The 21432-nt window shown below is 49.7% G+C and overlaps 2 protein-coding genes across 2 annotated transcripts in view; both read left to right on the forward strand.

Annotated features, from left to right (window-relative positions):
* The window catches only part of SPCS2 (signal peptidase complex subunit 2), a 13626-nt gene extending 3639 nt beyond the window's left edge, over positions 1 to 9987 (forward strand). The window contains exons 2-5 of the mRNA XM_018574494.1: positions 858 to 941; positions 2458 to 2618; positions 7104 to 7238; positions 9714 to 9987. Of these exons, the coding sequence (XP_018429996.1) occupies positions 858 to 941; positions 2458 to 2618; positions 7104 to 7238; positions 9714 to 9987 (654 nt within the window). The remainder of the gene's footprint in view (positions 1 to 857; positions 942 to 2457; positions 2619 to 7103; positions 7239 to 9713) is intronic.
* Positions 9988 to 20881: 10894 nt separating this feature from the next.
* NEU3 (neuraminidase 3) overlaps positions 20882 to 21432 on the forward strand; it is a 1946-nt gene continuing 1395 nt past the window's right edge. Inside the window, exon 1 of the mRNA XM_018574495.1 lies at positions 20882 to 21067. Within this exon, the coding sequence (XP_018429997.1) occupies positions 20882 to 21067 (186 nt within the window). The remainder of the gene's footprint in view (positions 21068 to 21432) is intronic.

Consider the following 21432-nt stretch of genomic DNA (forward strand, 5'->3'; position numbering starts at 1 on the left):
CCAATCCCTCCACTGGCTTCCATCCCCCACCCCCCTCTGCCAATCCCTGCACTGGCTTCCAATAGCCCAAATGATAAAATTCTAAATATTAATGACCACTTACAGAGCCATCCACAACTCTGCCCCCGGCTATATCTCAAACCTTGTCTCAAAGTATCACCCTAACCGTCCTCTCCGCTCTTCCCTAGACCTCCTGCTTTCCAGCTCCCTCGTCAACTCCTCCCATGCTCGCCTCCAGGACTTCTCTAGAGTCTCTCCCATCCTCTGGAACTCTTTACCTCAACCTGTCCGTCTATCTTCTACTCTGACTGCCTTTAGGCGATCCCTTAAGACTCATCTCTTCAGGGAAGCCTATTCCACCTCAACCTAACCGCCCAACCATCATGTTCTCAGACAATTCATCCCCACACAGCTACCTCCTCATGTATCACTTGCCCCTCCCCTTTAGATTGTAAGCCCTCAGGGGCAGGGCCCTCCTTACCATCTTGTCTTGAATTGTATTGTAACAGTAAAGTCTTCCTTTATATTGTAAAGCGCTGCGCAAACTGCGCTATATAAATCCTGTATAATAATGGGACTTGTAGTTCTACAGCGGCTGGAGGGGTGGAGTTCCCCACCCCTGGTAGCCTTGTATTGTACTGGAAGGCCTGCTGTAAATTCCCCTCCTATCTTCTCCCGGCTGTGAATTATGTACATACATGAGGGTCGGTATATCGGCATTTAGCACGTGTGGCTCTCCAGGTTTCCATAGAACTACAACTCCCAGCATGCTGTGTTGAAGGTGACTGGGTGGTGCGGTGTAATGGAAGGAGTACATGCTCTGGATTGATGGTGTTTTCTGTCTTCTCGTCCTTTAGTGGAAAATTGACGACAAGCCGGTAAAAATCGACAAATGGGACGGATCTGCAGTCAAAAACTCCTTGGATGACGCGGCCAAAAAGGTAATCCGGATCTATCGGGAAAACCCTTCCAGAGGTTTAACAAATGGCCGTCGTCTCCCCGGGGCGGCCCGAGGACAGGGAGATGGAGGAAAGACTCCTCTGTATAGGGGGGGCTTCTTTACTGAAACAGCGGATGAAGTTTGTGAACCCAAAATCAGTTTTTCAGTGTTTGGTATCATGTCCCCCTATAACCAATGGGGGGGGGGGGGGTTTATCAAAATTGGAGCAGACAGAATCTGGGGCAGTTGCCCGGGGCAACCAATCAGCATCTCTTCAGTTTGCTCAGGTAAGATTTGAATGAGACGGAGAAGCCGATTGGTTGCAGTGCAAATCTGCTCCAGAAATTGTCTGCTCCGGTTTTGATAAATTTCCCCCGGTGTTCTTAGGCCAGCTGATTATTTGAATGTTACAAATTATTTTACCCTACCATTAACAGCACTTCCTGTTGCAGGCTGACAACACTAAGCCACTGCCATGCAATTAGCAGCAACGTTGTCAGCCCGCCATGTGCACGCCTTCAGTTAACCACTAGGCTGCTTATCTGGTAGTCGGGAAGCATGCTGCATTGGATCAGCTAACTGTGGGATTTACCCACCTCCCGTCAATGGCCGTTCCTGAGCGGCCGGACGGCAGCCTTTTAGCAGCAGGAGGGCGTCTTAAGATGTCCTGCCCCTCCCCTGGCTCGTGCGCAATGCCCAGCGCGCACACGAGTGGGGAAACTGTTAGAAATGTAAACAGGCAGCGATGGTTGTTTACATTCAAGTGATCGGGCGTCCATGAGTGAGTGAGAGCAATCATTTTAGGGCCATCAATCACTGATGACATGAAACTGATGAGCGCAATTTTGGGTGTGGTAGTAGTTTTTTTTCGATTTGTGGGGCGCGTGCAATTGTAAGGCTTGGGGGGGCTGGATCAAGTCTCCAATGCAGCACCCCAATTATTATTATTCTATACAAGATGGTAAGAAGGGCCCTGCCCCTGAGGGCTTACAGTCTAAGACCCCGTTCCCACTGCGCGATATGCAAATTGCGCAACATCGTGAGATTTGCCGCGCGATGTCAAGCTTTCATTGAGCAAGCTTGAATCGCGGCTAAATCCGCTCAAAAAAGGGTCCTGCTGTAGTGACACACGACCCGCGACAGCAGGACCCTTTGCCCCATTGGATTGCATTGGAGCGCGATATCGCGCGGTAATTTGCCGCGATATCGCGCGGTAATTTGCCGCGATATCGCGGGAATTACCGCGCGATAAATCGCTCAATGTGAACGGGGTCTAAAAGGGAGGGGCCAGTGATACATAAGGAGGTAGGGGTGTGGGGATGAGTTTGAGAACGTGATGGTTCAGTGGTTAGGTTGAGGTGGGATAGACTAGTCATTATTAAAAAAAAACCTCACCTGGGTGACATCAGACATGTTGAGAGTTCTGGGTGACACGTGCGAATAAGCGAGCACAATGTCATGCTAGGCCTTTGGAGACGAGGAGCGTTATTCACAATGTTCCGTTTTTTGGTTTTCAGGTCCTGCTGGAGAAATACAGATACTATGAAAACTTCTCCCTCATCGATGGCCGCCTCATCATCTGCACCATCTCTTGCCTCTTCGCCATTGTGGCCTTGGTGTGGGATTACTTGCACCCATTCCCAGAATCGAAACCTGTTCTGGCCTTTTGCGTCATATCATATCCTTTCACTAACGCACACTAGTGCAGCCCTCTCGCTGCCGGTGACACTGAACCGTACAGTTTGTACCACTCTCTGGAGGTGTAAAATGATTTTCTGTAAGCCCAAGGATTCCCTAGTCCTGGGGATGTGCTGTGGAGCAGGCATCAATTTCGAGCTAAGCCCCGCCCCTGCAGAGCTTCAGTAGCCATTAGAGGATTTTACTATGAAGGGGTAAAAGTTGGGAGTGGGGCTTGGCATGAGATGGAGGCCCTCTGTATTGTGTGCACGAGCTTCAGACATCACTAAGTGCAATTCTGCCAATGGGGAGTGTCATAGGATTAACACCTTAAGGACCCATGATGGGATTATTCCGCCATGGGTCCTTTAGGGGTTTTTAACTGCCTCCAAGCTGGGAGCTTCCTGGATGTAACAGGCCGTGTATATATGGCCTGTTAGCCCCGCCCACTCGTGTGGGGCGTGCAAGCGGGAAAGACACAACATTTAAAAACAGGCAGCAATGCCTATTAACATACAAGCGATCCGACGGCTATAGAGACGGCGGATCACTTGTATAAGGTCACGGTATGTGCACTCCCTCCGCGCCTCCCCCCCTCCCGCTGTCATGCTGGTCCCGGGCTCCGCTATGCCCGGTGCGAGCCCGGGACCAGCATAGTGCCTCTCTGACAGGGAGGCACTATGTCAGTATATCCCGGATCGTATAAGGGTATCAGAATGCGGTAGTGCTATATATTACATCACTTCCGCATTCTCGTGTCACTCTCCAGCTTCAGACACTGGAGAGAAGCTGATGAAGCAGATCTCTGCTTCATCAGCTTCTTCAGGGGGGTCCTAGGTGACATTAGGGGTCTTCGAGACCCCTGATGCCTCCATAAAGAGGACCTGTCACATCTTTTTGCTATCACAGAGGGGGGTTTCTTAGCCCCCTCTGTGATAGCAATAAAGTTAAGTGAAAAAAAAAAATTAAGTTTCCAAAACAAAATGTAAAGTTACACATAAAGAATTAAAACAAAAAAATGTTTTAAAGTCCCCACCCATACATAGACGCATGCAAACATGCGTCAGGTGCGCATACCTGCAAAAACGACGATTGCGCCCATTACGCCGCACATGTTACATATCGCCGCAAACGTCGAAATGAGATCAATAATTTTAGGGCCATCAATCACTGATAACACTAAACTGGTGAGCGGTAAAATCTTTTAAAGCGTCGGCTATGGTCAATTTTGGGTATGGTAGTTTTTTGCGATTTCGCGGGTGTGCGCAATTTTTAAGCTTGACATGTTTGGTGTCTATTTACCCGACGTCACCCCGACTTTTATATATTACCAAAAAATTGGGTAATAATCATTGTTTCCTAACATAATGTAAAACAAAACTTTTTTTTTTCCCCCAAATTTTCAGTAATTTTTCCTAAATATAGTAAAAAATAAAACCCGCAGTGATGATTAAATACCACCAAAAGAAAGCTCTATCTGTCCCCAAAAAATGGTATAAAATTAATTTCAGTACAGCGTTGCATGACGGAATAAATGTCAGTCAAAGTACCGCAGCGCTGAATACTGAAAAATGAGCCTGGCCAGGAAGGGGGTGTAACACCGCGGGCTTCAAGTGGTTAAACAGACTTGCCGTGGGACTCTGTTTAGATTTGTAGAGCCGGCTGTCGGCTTTGCAACAGAAGCAATTCTGGTGGCTCAACTGCCACCAGATCGCTTCCACGGGCCGGCTAAGTGCCCGCCCGATACCCCTGTTGTGTTTTTCAGGCTCCGCTGCCCCTACTGCGGGCCCAGGACGGACGTGAGGTTCCCGGCCAGAAGCTGGGGAGGAGAGCAGTGTACTTCCGGTCACCGACCTCCCTCCTCTAAGGGAGCGGGAGTAATGCAGATTACCGTACATCACTTCCGGTCCCATAGCTGTCAGTGCTCGGCCCCTGAAGCCCAGCAATAAACTATTGATGTGCGATCTGCAGTTCAATAGCTTAAAGTGTAAAGGTGACACTAGGGGTCTTTTGGACCCCCAATGTCATCTTAAAGAGGACCTGTCACCACCACTTTTAAGTCCCCCTATGTGATAGCAAGTTAAAAAAAGCAGTTTTAAACAAATATTAAAATAATTAAAACATTTTTTTTTTTTGAAAGTCCCCCGCCCTTGCGGGCACACACATCTACACATCCGACACTTGTCAGGTGCGCATACGTATGGAAACGACGATCGCGCTACACATGTCTGGTATCACCACGCAAGCCAGACTGAGAGCAATCATTCTAGGGCCAGTATTTACACGTATCTCTAAACTGATGACCTGTGGGGGGCTTTCAATGCGTCGTCTATGGACTTTTTGGGGTACTGATTTTTGTCGGTTTCACAGACGCACACAATTTTTAACCCGGGCATGTTGGGTATCTATTTACTCGTTTGGGGCACTAAATTTAACTTAAAGGAGAACTATGGGGTTCGGGCTTTTCCCCATAATTCTCCTTAGGGTAACGGGAGGACAGAAACTAGCGTCCTCCCGTCACCCTAAGCTCAGTATACCGCAAGCTGTAGAGAACTATGAGGTGATTGCTCTTCGCTCACCTCATAGTTCTAGCTGACCTGTGACAATGAGACTGTCACAGGTCGGCTCAGTAGATCGGGAGGTGAGGGAACACATACCGCCGTTCGCTCAACTCTCGATCCTGTCACAGCCCTCTGCCGTGACGGGAGGGGCTGGATTCCCCCTCCCCGCTCCGATCCTCCAGCGCTGACTGGCGGAACGGACGGGGGAGGGGGCGGGTACAGCTGGCTCTGCCTCTAGATAGGCAGAGCCAGCTGTCACTCACGCAGCTGGGCGGATCTCGACATTGATGTCGGGATCCGCTCCGGCTGCGGCGTCTCAGTATATAGGGAGCTGTAGCTCGCGGTATACTGAGCTTAGGGTGACGGGAGGGCGCTAGTTTGTGTCCTCCCTTTACCCTAAGGAGAACTATGGGAAAAAGCCCTGACCCCATAGTTCTCCTTTTTAAGTGCATTTTTCACAAAATTTTGGGGTTTGATAAGTTTTGCTAGTATTGTGCAACATAAAAATTTGCAACTGCTGCCATTTTATTCTATAGGGTTTTGGCTTTCAGAAAATATATCATGTTTGGAGGTTTGAAGTAATTTTCAGGCCTAAAATGTGGATTATAACGTTTGCAAAAAAAAAAAGGCCTTGGTGGCGAAAGGGTCCTTAAGGGGTTAAAGTATATCTAAACCTAAGAGCAGTAACGCAGCCCATTAATGTGCTGTCGGCATTATTTATTATTGTTTTTTAGGTTCATGTTCCTTTATTTTTACACACTTCCTCTCCTGGGGTGACAATTCTCATTCATTGTAGTGTATCTGTGGAGGAGTAGCTAGGACAGGACTTCAGGAATCCTCCCCTTCTCATCTTTTGTAACATACGAGGAGCTGTTCTGTTGTCCACACACATAACTGGTAACAATGTTACTGGAGTGCAGCACAGGAAGTTATCGGCGGATAAGATTTCTGGCAGGATCATAAGGTTTGGTTTTTTAACTGTAGGGATTATTTTTTGCCATGTCCTGCTGGAGAGGTTTCCCTTCAACAGGAAGTGCAAGGGAATATCCCCAAAATTATGATTCCCATTTCAAACAGTTGTCATGGTTGTGATTTGTCTCCATTGGAAGAATCCCCCCTCCTCCCCTCACCTCTTACTGCAGTGGCAGCTCTAAAATTTTGAGTTTCTGCTTGCTTTCTGTTAGGGATGCACCGATGCTAGTATCAGTGCCGATGCCGAGTATTTGGGCGAGTACTCGTCCAAATGCTCTGATACCTGAGCTTCTAGTATCAGGAAGCCGGGTCAGCGAGTCAGTACACGATGCCCGGCTTCCTCATTGGCCGTGACGCTGGCTCCATACTCCCTCGTCACTTGTGACAAGGGAGCATGGAGCCGGCTTCCCAGCCAATCGAGAAGCTGGGCAGTGTATAGTAACTCGCCGCCTAGCTGATTGGTCGGGAAACTGGCCAATCAGGAAGCCGAATGGCGCGTCATTAAATGCCTCCTGGCTTTTTGATTGGCCGGGAAGCCTGCTTCATGCTCCCTCATCACCTTGTGGGAGGGAGCATGGAGTCAGCTTCCCGGCCAATCAGGAAGCCAGGCGCCATGTAATGACACATTGCCCGGCTTCCTGATTGGCCAGAAAGCTGGCTCCATGCTTCGAACATGGAGACGGCTTCCATGCTAATCAGAAAGCCGGGTGGTGAGTCATTACACGCCGCCTGGCTTCCTTAATGGGACTTCTGGTATGAACGAGTAGCGAAAAATAAACATATCGGTACTCTATACCAAAAAAACGCTGTCGGTGCATCCCTACTTTCTGTCTTGGTTACAGTGGTCACCGGGACAAATAAAAGGCTGACTCTCCAACTGGGACAGAGGCAGCCAAAATACTTGACAGGGGTTCTAACCCTTCCAAACAATGTTTTGCTTAACTCGCGTTCACCTATTTCCTGATGATGGGGGTCCTCACCGTTTATACCTCATACAAAGAGAAGAGCATATTCCTGGTGGCCCACAGAAAGGATCGCACTGGTATGGACCCCGACGACATCTGGCACCTCTCATCCAGTCTCAAACGGTAATGAGTCACATTTTATACGGCGGTTGTGTGTCATGAAAGTGCAGGAGGTCAAAATGGCAGCTTCTTCATTAATGCTGGACAGGTGGCAGGAGCCAGGTCCCCGGTGATCCTAAAACATTACATTTTTAGCAAATCTTTCGTTAAAATTGCATTCCTTACAGCAGGGGTCTCAAAGTCGGTACTGGTGTCGGTACTGTGTGGCCCGTAGCCAGCTGACAAGTCGGGCACACAGTCACGGACCGCGTGCCCGACTTGCGGGAGCAGCTACATGGTCTGCATCTCTTGTCGTATGCAGACCGCAGAGCTGCTCCCGTTGGCTCCGGCCGGAGCTCTGTCAGTTCTGTGCTCCGGCCGAATGATGGATGATTAGTAAGGTCTGCACTAGACCTTACTAATCACCACTAGATACCCAGGGAACGATGATGTGCCTCCTTCCTGCAAAGATGCAAGCAGGTGAGGGGGCTTGGAAGGAAAGGAGGGAGGGGGGAAAGTTTATTATGTGTGCTGGGGGCTTTGGAGGGGAGAGTTTAATATGTGATATTTCAGGTGTGATTAGGGATTCCTGGGTCATGAACTTGCGTTTTCCTGCAGCAGGAATCCCTAATCTGGCGTTTACATGCAGCAACTGTCACCCATTCAAGTTAATGATCAGATGACAGCCGCTGCATGTACACACCTGCATACCGCATGTAATTGTATGTGATATGATTACATGCAGTTACAAAAACAATCACTATCCCTGGATAAACAATTGTGTATTCAGGGATAGTGATTGCTTACTAACTGCATGTAATCCTTTCCCATATGATTACATGCGGTGTGCAGGCGTTTACATGCAGCAGCTGTCACCCGATCATTAATTTGAATGGGTGACAGTTGCCGCTTGTAACATGTGCATTCATTAAAACTGGTACCGTATATAGTAGCGGCCCCCACGGGACTAAAAAATGTGTCCCGTGGCCCCCGACTAAATTGAGTTTGAGACCCCTGCCTTACAGCATTTGACCGGTGTAGTCAGTAAAAGTCACCAGAAGTCGTCCAAATATGCGTTTCACATGTTTTGCAGTAAGAACAGCGTCGCAGAAGGCTGAGAAGCCTTGCAGGGGCCTTTCCTTATGGATCCTGTGTCATCGCACGCTCTGGTCTCACAGTACTCCAGGACTGAGCAGCACTCGCATAAGCAACGCTCAGTCCTGGAAGACTGCCAGTCCTCCCGTAGCCAGAAGCGGAGGTACTGCTGGCATCATCGGTCTTGGTAGAAGAATGCAGCATACAGCTGGACATGCAGCATGCAAGTCTGTGCAAAAACCTGCACCGAGGAGGTGGCTACACACTGACCTGAACTTGCACGTCCGTACAGGTACATACCGGGGGACACAGTCATGATAGCAATGAAGGTCACCAGCACTCTCAGGATGGAGGAAATCTAAAAGTTCTTTTTATTGTAGAACGGCATCACATGTGTGACACAGCCAACGTTTTGGAACTGGGTGGGGTCCCTTCATCAGGGCAAACATGGGATCCCATGCGGTTTCGAAACGTTGGCTGTGTTTTTACATGCGATGCTGTTCTACAATAAAAAGTACTTTTGGATTTCCTCCATCCTGTCAGTGCTGGTGACCTTCATTACTATCATCTCTGGATTTGCATGGCGCCATCCGTGGCCATCACTGCTGTTTCCAGCACCGGTCCTGATTGCTGTACAGTGTGCCGGGGGCATCTCTGTATACCGGGACACAGTCAGTCTGCCTCCAAGGGCGCGAATCTTTACCTGTATGGACGTGCAAGTTCGGGTCGGTGTGTGGCTATGTGCTCCTGCATCCTGTCATAGAGATGTACAGTTGGCCCCACACAGCACCTGTCCCTCCCGAGGCCTAAAGTTGCACTCCACGTATGCATTGGCCCAATGTAATTATGCATATGCCATACATGATTGACCCCTAGGGATCCTGTATAGCACTGTAGCTGGCCCTAGCTTCCCCGCTGCTCTAAAGACACGGGAGGTCACTCGCTCGGCACAGCGGCCATTCACAAAACACGTGGGGGGGAATTGATCAAAATCTGGACCAGCTTTACACTGCAACCAATCAGCTTCTCTGTCTCATTTTCCAAATCTCACCTGAGCAAACTGAAGAGAGATGCTGAGTGGTTGCCATGGACAACTGCTCCAGATTCTGTTTGCAGAGGGGAAGCCGCTCAGCATGCAGTACGGGACCGGGAAGATGGCAGCCAGTACTGTTGTGGCTCCAACTTCTGCAGTGTTTACAGGATCCCCAGTAGCCCATCAGGTACGGCATATGCATTCTTGCCTTGGGCCAGGCTGGGTCACTGTATGCATGCAAAAATAATGCGTACCTGGAGCTCAGCTTTGAAGGAGTTAATGGATTGTATGCACGGAGTTCACATTTCAGCCTCGTCTGGCCCTTTCCTCTTTTCATCCTCCCCGTGTATTTTTCCCTCTCCCTCTCTCAGGTTCGATGACAAGTACACGCTGAAGATCACCTTCATCAGCGCGAGGAGCAAGCAGCAGCGGGACGCAGAGTTCACCAAGTCGATAGCCAAATTCTTCGACGAGAACGGCACGTTGGTCATGGACTTGTTTGAACCCGAGGTCTCCAAACTCCATGACAGTTTGGCTGCGGAGAAGAAAATGAAACAAAGGAAGAAGACCCGGGGAGGGGAGGGGGGGCGGGGCCTGGCTGTCTGTCTGTCGGTCGAGTTATGCTTTAGGCCCCATTCACACTGAGCGATTTATCGCGCGGTAATTCCCGCGATATCGCGGCTATTTACCACGCGATATCGCTCTCCAATGCATGGCAATGGGGCTCTGTCCGTCGATGTCGCGGTTCGTGCGTCGCTACAGCAGGACCCTTTTTGGAGCGGATTTTGCCGCGATTCTAGCTTGCTCAAAATGCAAATCGCGCGACAAACGTGCGATTTGCGAATCGCTCAGTGTGAATGGGGCCTAAGAGGGACAACGCAAGAGTGATAATTGGGGGAAAAAAAGCAATGTTTACCCTTCCCCCCGGATCGGAGTTCTGTAAAGCCACACATTTCGCTAGCGAAGCTGCCCTAGACCGTGGCGTAGGCCCGATTGACAAGGTTCTGCTGTAAGTTCTCTTACGGCTGCGGCTTTCTCTATGTAAGTCCCGTAGATATCGCAGCCGCCGTAATACATTCATCGTAGCCGATCGCCAGAGCATTCTGGGATCTCCACATTCCGCAAGTAATTCCCTTTTGTAGATGAGACTAGAAAAGATCGGTTTAGTAAATAACGGGTCACGTTTATCCACGCGGCTCGTCACCCGGTGACGCCCCGAAAACCTACCAAACGCATTAAAAAAACCTTTTCAGCCGCCCCTTTTCTAGAGTACGTTTGAATGCGATTGGTTACCCCCAGGGCTACACGGAAAGTTTTTGTCTGAGCCACGTGGCTACAGAACCCCCGCAAACAAATATCCGAAACCGCTGTCAGAATAGCCAGGAGATGCCCCAGACTCCCTGAGCCCACCATGCACCACCCTACAAACACCACTCCCATCATCCTCTGCTGGCAACCCTCTTGGCATATCAGGGAATAGGGAGTTCTGCTTTTATTTTTTTTCTTGTTTCCATCCACTTGTCCAGGAGCTGCTGCTGGTTTCAGAATGGATTCTATAGGGACATATATAAATGTGAGTCCGTGTATAGCCAGGATTAGAGAAGCCGTCGTCGTTTTATTTCGGCCATGTTACAAAGTCCGTTCTCGCAGCCTGTTACAGACCAAGTGAATATTTTGTTATCAGTGACTATAATATCTTCAGCTTTGACTATGAAAGATTCATATCCCCCCCCACATCCTTCCTTAAAATCAGAGACCAGTCCCCCTGTGATAAAATCAGCTTTGGTATAACGTTATTGTTCCAGACAATAACAGGATCCGTCCAGATCCTCCTCAGAATGACGCGGTTCAACCAGAAAGGACTTAGTCTGTCTCTCCAGATGAAATGTGGAGGGTCTGGATGGACCTTCTGTGTTATTGTCCAGACCCTCCATGCTGTGGTCCTGGGCCTACCAATGACATTAGCAGTGGTAAAACTTTATTATTCCAGACAATAACCCAGTAGGTCCGTCCAGGCCCTCCTCAGAATGATGCGGTTCACCCAGAAAGGACTTAGTCTGTGTCTCCAGATAAAGTGTGTCTGTATGAGGAGGGTCTGGATGGACCTTATTTGTTGTTCTCCATATCCTCCATGCTGTGCTCCTGGTCCTGGGCTTACCGATGATATTAGCAGTAGTAATACTTTATTGTTCCACACAATAACACGGATAGTCCATCTAGACCCTCCTCATAATGATGCGTTTCACCTGGAAAGGACTTAGTCTGTCTCTCCGGATGAAAGGTGTCGGTATCAGGAGGGTCTGAACAAAACCATAGAAGGTCAGTCCAGACCCTCCTCATACGGACGTCAGCTAGAGACAGACTAAGCCCTTTCTAGGGGAAACCTTGTGAGGAGGGTCTAGATCCGTAGTTCTCAGCTGGTGGGTCGCAAACCATGTTCAATGGGTCGCCGCACGTCTTCCAATGTACTAGGTGAGAGTGTCATCTTGGGGTGGGCTGGGGGTATGGCTGCGAGTGAGCTTCATCCATACGTGCATTGCTTACAGCTCCCTCCCGTGTCCTGTAGAGGTGCCTGGACCGGAGTGATGTCACATTCTGGCTCCCGGCACCTCTACAGGGCCTGCAAGGGAGCTGTACAAGCAATGCACATATGGATGACGCTCCGTCACAGCACAGCAGCCCGCACCGGACCCTAGGTTGAGGTGTGACAAATGTGGGTTACACAGGTTGAGAACCACTGATCGAGATGGACCTTCTGTGGTTTTATCCAGACCCTCCTACTGACGCTTTGCATCTGGAGAGACCGACTAAGCCTTTTCTGGATGAAACGTGTCAGTGTGAGGAGGTCCATTTTTGTCCTGGAACAATAACGTTTTGTCAATGCTAATGTCGTTGGTGGGCCCAGAGCAAGGATAAGCTCCATTCAGCCTGCACCTCTGCCCACAGACCCGGCAGCCTGAATTAGTGAGCGGTGGCTTTTCCTGGTCTCCTTTCTTATTCTGCTGAATGGCCCGTACGTGTCAGGATCGAGCAACAAGGAATGTAGACAGGCCTCTCTATATGAGGATATTATGCACACTCAGAAGCTGGGAGACAATCGACAGGCTCTGACCCTTGACACCCAAGCTGATGAGGCAATGTGTGACAAAGCAAAAGTTAGGAAAAGCATCAGATGTGAATCTTTCATAAATAAGCCGGCGTGGTTATCTCTAGAATGTTGGATGAGCCCGGTCAGTCTTGGCCGATTCTCTTCAGCTTTAGCCGCACACGTAAACTTTCTGACAGGGCAGATTGGTTTTAATGTTAGGTTTGGCCAGGGTGGGGAAGATTTGGACCCTCTGTCAGGTTTTACTGCAATCCCAAGCTTTGTTAGAGAGACTTGTCCTCACTTCCTGTCCCAAGGGAAACAGTTTGACCCAGGGACGCACCAATACCGGTATTTTATTTCTTTCCTGTACTCACCGATACCGGAAGTCCCATTAAGGAAGCCAGGCGGCGTGTAATGACTCGCCACCCGGGAAGCCGTCTCTATGCTTCTCATCACTAGGTGACGAAAAAACATGGAGCCGGCTTTCTGGCCAAATAGGAAGCCGGACGCCGTGTAATGACTCACTGTCCGGCTTCCTGTTTACCGGAAGTATCGGGCTAGGCATAGGCGGAGCATTTAGGCAAGTACTGGTATCGGTGCATCCCTAGTTTGAGCAGACAGGAAGTAGAGGTAAATCTCCAACAGGCAGCGGCGTCCCGAGGCCGGGTGTCATCCAGTGCGGAGACCCGGGTGACACCCTGCCGTGACATTGCGCATGCGCGGTCATCTAATTGGTGCCTGCTGGCGGCCATCTTGGTGATGGATGCCGGCAGAGAGAGGAGGGGACGTTCACCCGGCGGGATGAGGTATGCCGCCGGGTCCCCTCCTCTCTCCTGACACTGTCGGGCTCTCAGCCTATGACCGAGTGCCTGACTTTTTAGAGAGGGTTACACCAAAATGACTCATTTTCAAAGTCATTTTGTTGTCGCACCCCCAATGGTGTCACCCGCACCCCCTTGTGACGCCAATGCCAACAGGGACGCCGAAATAAAATGTCATCCTTTTTAGTAGTAAGGGCTGGCAACCTGTGTCCATATTTTATTACTGCCTGTATCCCTGTTGCAGATTTTTTTTTTGTTCTTTACTTCCTGTCTTGCGAGATTGTTGTCAGCTGGACAGGAAATGAGGGGAAATTTCTCTAATGGAGCTTTCTCTCTAATGGAGACCTTTCCCGTCATGGAAGACAGCCCCTTTAACCATATTCTGGCAGCCTTGTCATATATGTGGCAGCACCGAGAAGGGTGGGGCCTTATACACATATACAGCAGCTTGGCATGGAGGTGGGCCTTAGGGCTGAGCTGCTGCATATATGCGCCGGTGGTATGCGGACGCGCTCAGTCGACACCCCAGAATTGCGAGTGAGTTGGCCATGATGGCTGACAGTCCACTACTGATGAGTGGGGAGCCAGTAGGCGGGGCTTCCGATTATGTAATCACTGTGCAGCCAGTTACAGTCAATGCATAATGAGAAGCCCCTCCTACTGGCATCCAGTGTTGCGGCCCACTTAAAGCAGAACCCATTATTAACCCTTGCAGTGGGGCTAACCCTCCACTGCAAGGGTTAACTGCTTGTTGTTTTTGTCTAGTTTAAAAAAAAAAAGTTATAGTCACCACAGCCGGCTGTGGCAGCGCTCTCTCTCCAGCCTGTCTCCTCCGTTGCAGCGTTGGTATGTCCCTCGGCCTTCTCACGTCCTATACACTGTGTATGGAAGGTGATGATGCAGGGACCTTAGAGGGGGAAGTGAGGGTCCGGTGTTAGCAAGCCAGCTCCGGGGATCGGGTGAGTATAACTTTTTTTTTACCTAGACAAAAGCGAGTCCAACAGTGAAGGTTAGTCAAAGTTGTGGCCGGAGTTCTGCTTTAAAGGGCCGGCCCCCCCGAGAGACCCGACCGGCTCATCGTTTCATCCACCTTGTGAATTTCGGGACAAAACTTTGTCTCTCAGAATTCTGTCCATTTTCTTTTTATTTATTCAGCGGGAATTACCTTGTTTTGTACGCTGTGGAAGGGGGACCATGTGACGCGGGGAGGACAGTCCGTCTGCTGTATCTGTGAAGCTTAGCTTTGTCTTCAGGCCGAATCCTCTTATTATTATTGATAATAAAAGAAAAGAGCATTTTTACCGGCGTCCCTCTCCTCATTCTGTCACTTCTAAAACTCTCTGCTGTGTAAATGTTTGTTTTTGCAGTTTCTGTACCCCCGCTGTGCCCATTAGGAGGGGCTCCCACCATCCCTGTGCTGAGTGCCCGGGTCTGTACACCCGCTGTGCCCATTATGAGGGGCTCCCACCATCCCTGTGCTGAGTGCCCGGGTCTGTACACCCGCTGTGCCCATTATGAGGGGCTCCCACCATCCCTGTGCTGAGTGCCCGGGTCTGTACACCCGCTGTGCCCATTATGAGGGGCTCCCACCATCCCTGTGCTGAGTGCCCGGGTCTGTACACCCGCTGTGCCCATTATGAGGGGCTCCCACCATCCCTGTGCTGAGTGCCCGGGTCTGTACACCCGCTGTGCCCATTATGAGGGGCTCCCACCATCCCTGTGCTGAGTGCCCGGGTCTGTACACCCGCTGTGCCCATTATGAGGGGCTCCCACCATCCCTGTGCTGAGTGCCCGGGTCTGTACACCCGCTGTGCCCATTATGAGGGGCTCCCACCATCCCTGTGCTGAGTGCCCGGGTCTGTACACCCGCTGTGCCCATTATGAGGGGCTCCCACCATCCCTGTGCTGAGTGCCCGGGTCTGTACACCCGCTGTGCCCATTATGAGGGGCTCCCACCATCCCTGTGCTGAGTGCCCGGGTCTGTACACCCGCTGTGCCCATTATGAGGGGCTCCCACCATCCCTGTGCTGAGTGCCCGGGTCTGTACACCCGCTGTGCCCATTATGAGGGGCTCCCACCATCCCTGTGCTGAGTGCCCGGGTCTGTACACCCGCTGTGCCCATTATGAGGGGCTCCCACCATCCCTGTGCTGAGTGCCCGGGTCTGTACACCCGCTGTGCCCATTATGAGGGGCTCCCACCATCCCTGTGCTGAGTGCCCGGGTCTGTACACCCGCTGTGCCCATTATGAGGGGCTCCCACCATCCCTGTGCTGAGTTCCCGGGTCTGTACACCTGCTGTGCCCATTATGAGGGTCACTGAGAGATTACGGCATCATTGCAGGAGACCATTCACTGTGAGGTCAATGCACCTTGGCTGCTAAGTAACGCATATCATCTGCACAAATGGTACATTCCTCAACTGCACACACCCCGGACCTGTACATACATTTATACTCTGCCTATAAGGATCGATCGATTCCCTCCCCCTATAATGAAGGACACACTCAGCACATGTCACATCCCGCAGCTGCAACACTGAAGTGGGCGGGGTCCCCCTCACTTCGGTGGGTGCGGTCCTCCTCAGCGCAGTCCATTGGACAAAACTCCTTTACAAGTATGGTCACTAGAGGTCGATCTGTCACTGAACGGAAGAGACCACATGAGGAAGCCATTTTATTGTTGCCTTTTAGCTACAGCATCTAAATAATGAACTACGAGAAAATGGCCGCCGGCTGACAATCTTTTCCCCTGCACCGAAGACAACCTAGCACAGCTGTTCTATTGCCATTTTTAGCACAGACCAGAGGGACAGAGGTATGTTTACATTTCTGTGTCTGCAGGGGGGGTCTGTTGGAGGTGGGGGTGATATGGCCCAGAACACAGAGCACTGACAGCTACAATATATACAGCTAGCACACCATGGTGCAGAGACAGGAGTGACTGGCCCAGTGTTCTCTGTCTGGGGGCATGCTAAAAGGAATGACAGAATGGAATGCCCATAGACTTTGACAGAATGCCCATAGACTTTGACAGGGTAAGCGAATGCCCATAGACTTTGACAGGGTAAGGGAATGCCCATAGACTTTGACAGGGTAAGCGAATGCCCATAGACTTTGACAGGGTAAGGGAATGCCCATAGAGTATAATGAAACCAAACGGAATGCCCATAGAGTATAATGGGAAGCAAAGTATAAGATAATTTGTAGGCGAATCTGAAAAAGATTTCAAGTTCTCCTTTACCGCAGATGTAAGTCGATGGAGAGACCCTCCGCAGTCCCCACAGCGGTCCCGGCCAGATAAGAAAAAAAGGTGGTGCTCGCAGTGATGAATTACCACGGATGGCGCCGTGCAAGCTTTCCTTTACCGCAGGTCTTCCCAGAATTTACAATTGGAATGAGTCGGGATTTTTCCTGTTTTCCATGATAGAATGACAAGTGAATGACACAATGGAATGCCCATAGAGTATATTGGGAAGAATGAAGGGACTTGCAGTAAGAATTATTTGATGTATCAAATCATTAGAAGACACATTCTGCACGCATAGTGGCGTATTCTACAATGGAGGTGAGGTGGCATCTGTATTATTCTCTATGGAATGACAGAGGTGAATGACAACACGAATGCCCATAGAGTATGATGTGAAGAAAGATGGGCCTTGGAGTCAGAACACTTTGACACATCCTTCCAACACGGATGCCTGTGGTCCTGAACAGCAATGGCGCCTTTCTGTTGTGAATTACACAATGGAATGCCCATAGAATGATGATATAATAGTATAATGGGGAGGAAAGATGGGCTTTGGGGTCAGAACCATTTGACACATGAAATAAATCTTTAGCAGGCATACTCTCCAAGCGCAGTAGCGTTGTTTACATTTGAGATTAGGTGAGATTATCATCATCTTCTATGGAATGACACCAAGAATGCCCATAGAGAATAATGGGAAGCAAAGTATCAGGTCATTTGTAGGCAAATCTGAAAAAGTTAAAGGAATTTTAAACCCTCCCGTTCTTTTTTTTGCCTATATCTGCTGCTAGCGAGCGGTAGATATAGGCAAACAGTTGGAAAAAAAACTAGGGCTCTGGAAATTAAAGATTAATTTCTCGATTAATCGTTAAACTTTTTGATCGATTAAAATTATTTTGATCTCTAATGAAAACACTCACCTCTCCGCCGGCTTCCGGGAGTCCCGTCGGCGATCCGGTGACGTCACGGACATCGGCGTCACCGGACTCCTCCCCCCTTCCCCAAGTGGCTCCGTCGGCTAACGAAGGGAAGGGGGGAGGAGTGCGGTGACATCGATGTCCGTGACGGCTAACGAAGGGAAGGGGGAGGGGTCAGGTGACGCCAATGTGCTTGACGTCACCGGACTCCTCCCCTCTTCGTTAGCCGATGGAGCCACTTGGGCCGGTGAGTTTGCCCAAGAAACTTTCTGCACGAGCGCCAGCCAAGACATTGGCCTATACACATACAGCACAGCAATGAAGCAATAAAATGAACTAGGATCACACTAATCCAGCACGTTATTATTCTGAGTTGCCGCACTCAAGCGGCGGCCATATTGAGTGGGGTGCGTGAGATTAATAACGTGCTGGATTAGTGTGATCCTAGTTCATTTTATGACTTCATTGCTGCGCTGCATGTGTATAGGCCAATGTAGTTGGATCTGTATGTGCGTTATAATTAATCGATTAATCGGTTAAAAAAAATTTGATTAATCGAACACGAAAATGTTAATCATTACCAGCCCTAAAAAAAAAACCGCTTTAACAGCGGTTTAAACTTACCTTGTTTTCGCTGCGCGCTCCCGCCAGAGATAACGAAACTGTTTGTGCGGCCGCAAAGCATTTTGGGGGCGGGCGCATGCGCAGTTCGGATTCTCGGGCGGGAGACGAGCAGAGGCGCAAGGTAAGTCTATGGGCGCGTGCACCCGCATGCAGACACCGCTGGATCGGAAGAGAGGAGTCAGCGCTGGATCGGAGACCTGCCGCACCGCTGGAGGGACAGATGAAGACATCAGGAAAGAAGAGGAAGATCGGAAAAAGAGACATCAGTTAAGGTAAGTGCTGACATTAACATGGGGGGGGAATGTGTCCTTTAATGTCACTTTAACCTTTACCGCAGGTCTTCCTCATGTATAGTAATATAATTTACAATTGAAATTACTTCGGATTTGTCCTGTTTTCGATGGAATGACAGGTATTACACAATGGAACGCACATAGAATGATGGTATAACAGTATAATGGGAAGAAAGATGGGACTTTGAATTATTTGACTGATCAGAAGACATACTCTACCCGCGCAGTGACATATACTAACATTGAGATTAGGTGGGATTACCATTGTTTTGAAGAGTGAATTACACTATGAAATGGCCATAGACTGTGATGGAATAATAGATTCACCTTGTAGGGAGAATTCGTTAACAATTAAAGGGTTATTAAACCCTCCGGTGTTTTTGCATATATATGAGGCTAGCAAGCAGTAGATATATGCAAAAAGTTCCCCCCGCTTTGAAAAGGGTTAATACTTACCTGTGTCTGTGAAAATTCTCGGGCGGCCGCAAAGCATCTTGGGGCGGGCGCAGTTCGGTTTTTCTGGCCGGTAGACGAGGAGAGACACAAGGTAAGTCTATGGACAGCGTGCACCCGCACAGACACCGGGGGACAGGAAGTGCCAGCAACGACAGAGGAGTCAGCGCAGGATCGGAGAGCCGCCGCACCGCTGGAGGGACAGATAAAAACATCAGGAAAGAAGAAGATCGGAATAAGAGACATCATTAAAGGTGAGTGCTGACATTATCATTGGGGGGGAAACATTGTTTGCCTTTAATGTCACTTTAAAATAACATTTTAGCAGATGTACTGTTCAACGCATGTTAGCAGATTAATAGGGATTATCATTGTTTTCATTTGGAATGCGTGATGAACTAATTTCCAGGAAAATGTGTGGCGTAGAAAATGAACCTTTAAAGGAGAACTATGAGGCGAGTGCTTTTCACTCACCTCATAGTTCTAGCCGACCTGTGACAATGAGACTGTCACAGGTCAGCTCAGTAGATTGGGAGGTGAGCGAACACATACCGGCGCTCGCTCACCTCTCGATCCTGTCACGGCTCTCTGCCGTGACAGGGGAGAGGCTGGATTCCCCACTCCCCGCTCCGATCCTCCAGCGCTGACTGGCGGAACAGACGGGGGAGGGGGCGGGTACAGCTGGCTCTGCCTCTAGATAGGCAGAGCCAGCTGTCAGTCACGCAGCTGGGCGGATCCCGGCACAATTGTCGGGATCCGTTTCAGCTGCGGCGTCTCAGTATACCGGGGTGCTGTAGCTCGCGGTATACTGAGCTTAGGGTGACAGGAGGACGCTAGTTTGTGTCCTCACGTTACCCTAAGGAGAACTATAGGGAAAAACACTGACCCCATAGTTCTCCTTTAATGCAATCCATTTTTCAACGTGTTGACTAACAACATTATGATACTGGTGTCTAGAAATAATTGAATCAGCGTTCAGTACAGTGTAGAGCTCAGAGTCAGGACTATTGTTGGACCGGATCTTCACCAAGGTAAACTCTCCATTCCTCTTTGGAGAAAGATAAGTTTGATAACCGGTGACATGCAGAAGAAATACCGTATTTTGCGGTCCATAAGACGCACCGGACCATAGGACGCAGGGAGGTCCGGCGCGCCTTATGGAGCACTCGACAGACTGTAGCTTCTGTCACAGCTTCTATGACAGAAGCTGCAGTTAGTGCCCGCTGAGACAGGTGGCGCTGTGATTATAGCTGCCACGGTCTCAGTGATCACACAGAGCAGACGAAGAACGTCCGTTCTTCGTCTGCTCTATGGTAATCTCGATCGTCGCCGCTGCTCGGTTTTAATACGAGTGATCACATCAGATCACTCGTATTAAAGCTGAGCAGTGGCTCCTACTACTCGCCCGGCGCCCGAAACTGCATGTCTCGGGCGTCGGGATTCGCTCCATAAGACGCAGGCACATTTTCCCCCTCCTTTTGGGGGGAAAAAAGTGCGTCTTATGGAGCGAAAAATACGGTAGATAAAACAACGTCAGCATCTTCCTTTCATCTTTTTCTTTCATGGAATCCAAAAAATATGACTTCATTGGTACTAAAAATCACAACAGAAAGGCGCCATGGCTGTCCAGGACCGCAGGGATCCGTGCTGGAAGGATGTGCCAAATGGTTCTGACTCCAAGGCCCATCTTTCTTCACATCATACTCTATGCGCATTCCATAGAAAACATGAAAAATCCCAACTCACTCCAATTGTAAATGATATCACTAGACACGGGGAAGACCGGCGGTAAAGGAGAACGTGCCTGCAAATTATCTTCTACTTTGCTTCCCATTATTCTCTATAAGCATTCCATTCTGTCATTCCTTTCAGTATGCGGCCCCCCCCCCAGTATATGTCAGAGCTATAGACATGTATAATAATAGTGTGTGACTTGGGGGGAGACATTAGAGTGTAAGCTCCTCTGTACAGAGACTGATGTGACTGGCTCAGTGTGTTCTCTGTACATCGCTGTGGTATATGTCAGAGCTCTATAGATAATATGATTCTGATTGGTTGCAGCCCCTGATATCCCGCTCTCTCTCTCCAGGTCAGCCATGGCGGAGGTGACAACGCTGTTCCAGCGGGAGCCCAGTGGGGTGACGTACCGGATCCCGGCCCTCCTGTACATAGAGGAGCCCTCCATATTTCTGGCCTTTGCAGAGAAGCGATCGTCCCCCCGGGACCAGGACGCCCTGTACCTGGTGATGAGGAGGGGGGTGGAGGCTCGCGGGACTCTGCAGGTCAGTTTGGTCATCTCGCTGGTGCCGGTCATTAAAGTGGAACTCCGGCACATGTGACCATTCCAGGACGGAGGTCAGATAGAAGACTGAAGGGGAGGACGGAGGTCATCTTTCGCTTGTTGGGTGTCTTTTGTTTGCATTGCAGTATACAGTAGTGATATTCTGGTCACAGTGCCCCCTGGTGATCAGTGGTGGTATTGCAGTCACGTGATCAGTGGTGGTATTGCAGTCAGGTGATCAGTGGTGGTATTGCAGTCAGGTGATCAGTGGTGGTATTGCAGTCAGGTGATCAGTGGTGGTATTGCAGTCAGGTGATCAGTGGTGGTATTGCAGTCCGGTGATCAGTGGGGGTATTGCACTCAGGT

The sequence above is a fragment of the Nanorana parkeri genome, unplaced genomic scaffold, assembly GCF_000935625.1.
Source record: "Nanorana parkeri isolate BGI_ZX_2015 unplaced genomic scaffold, ASM93562v1 scaffold2999, whole genome shotgun sequence".
Taxonomy (NCBI): domain Eukaryota; kingdom Metazoa; phylum Chordata; class Amphibia; order Anura; family Dicroglossidae; genus Nanorana; species Nanorana parkeri.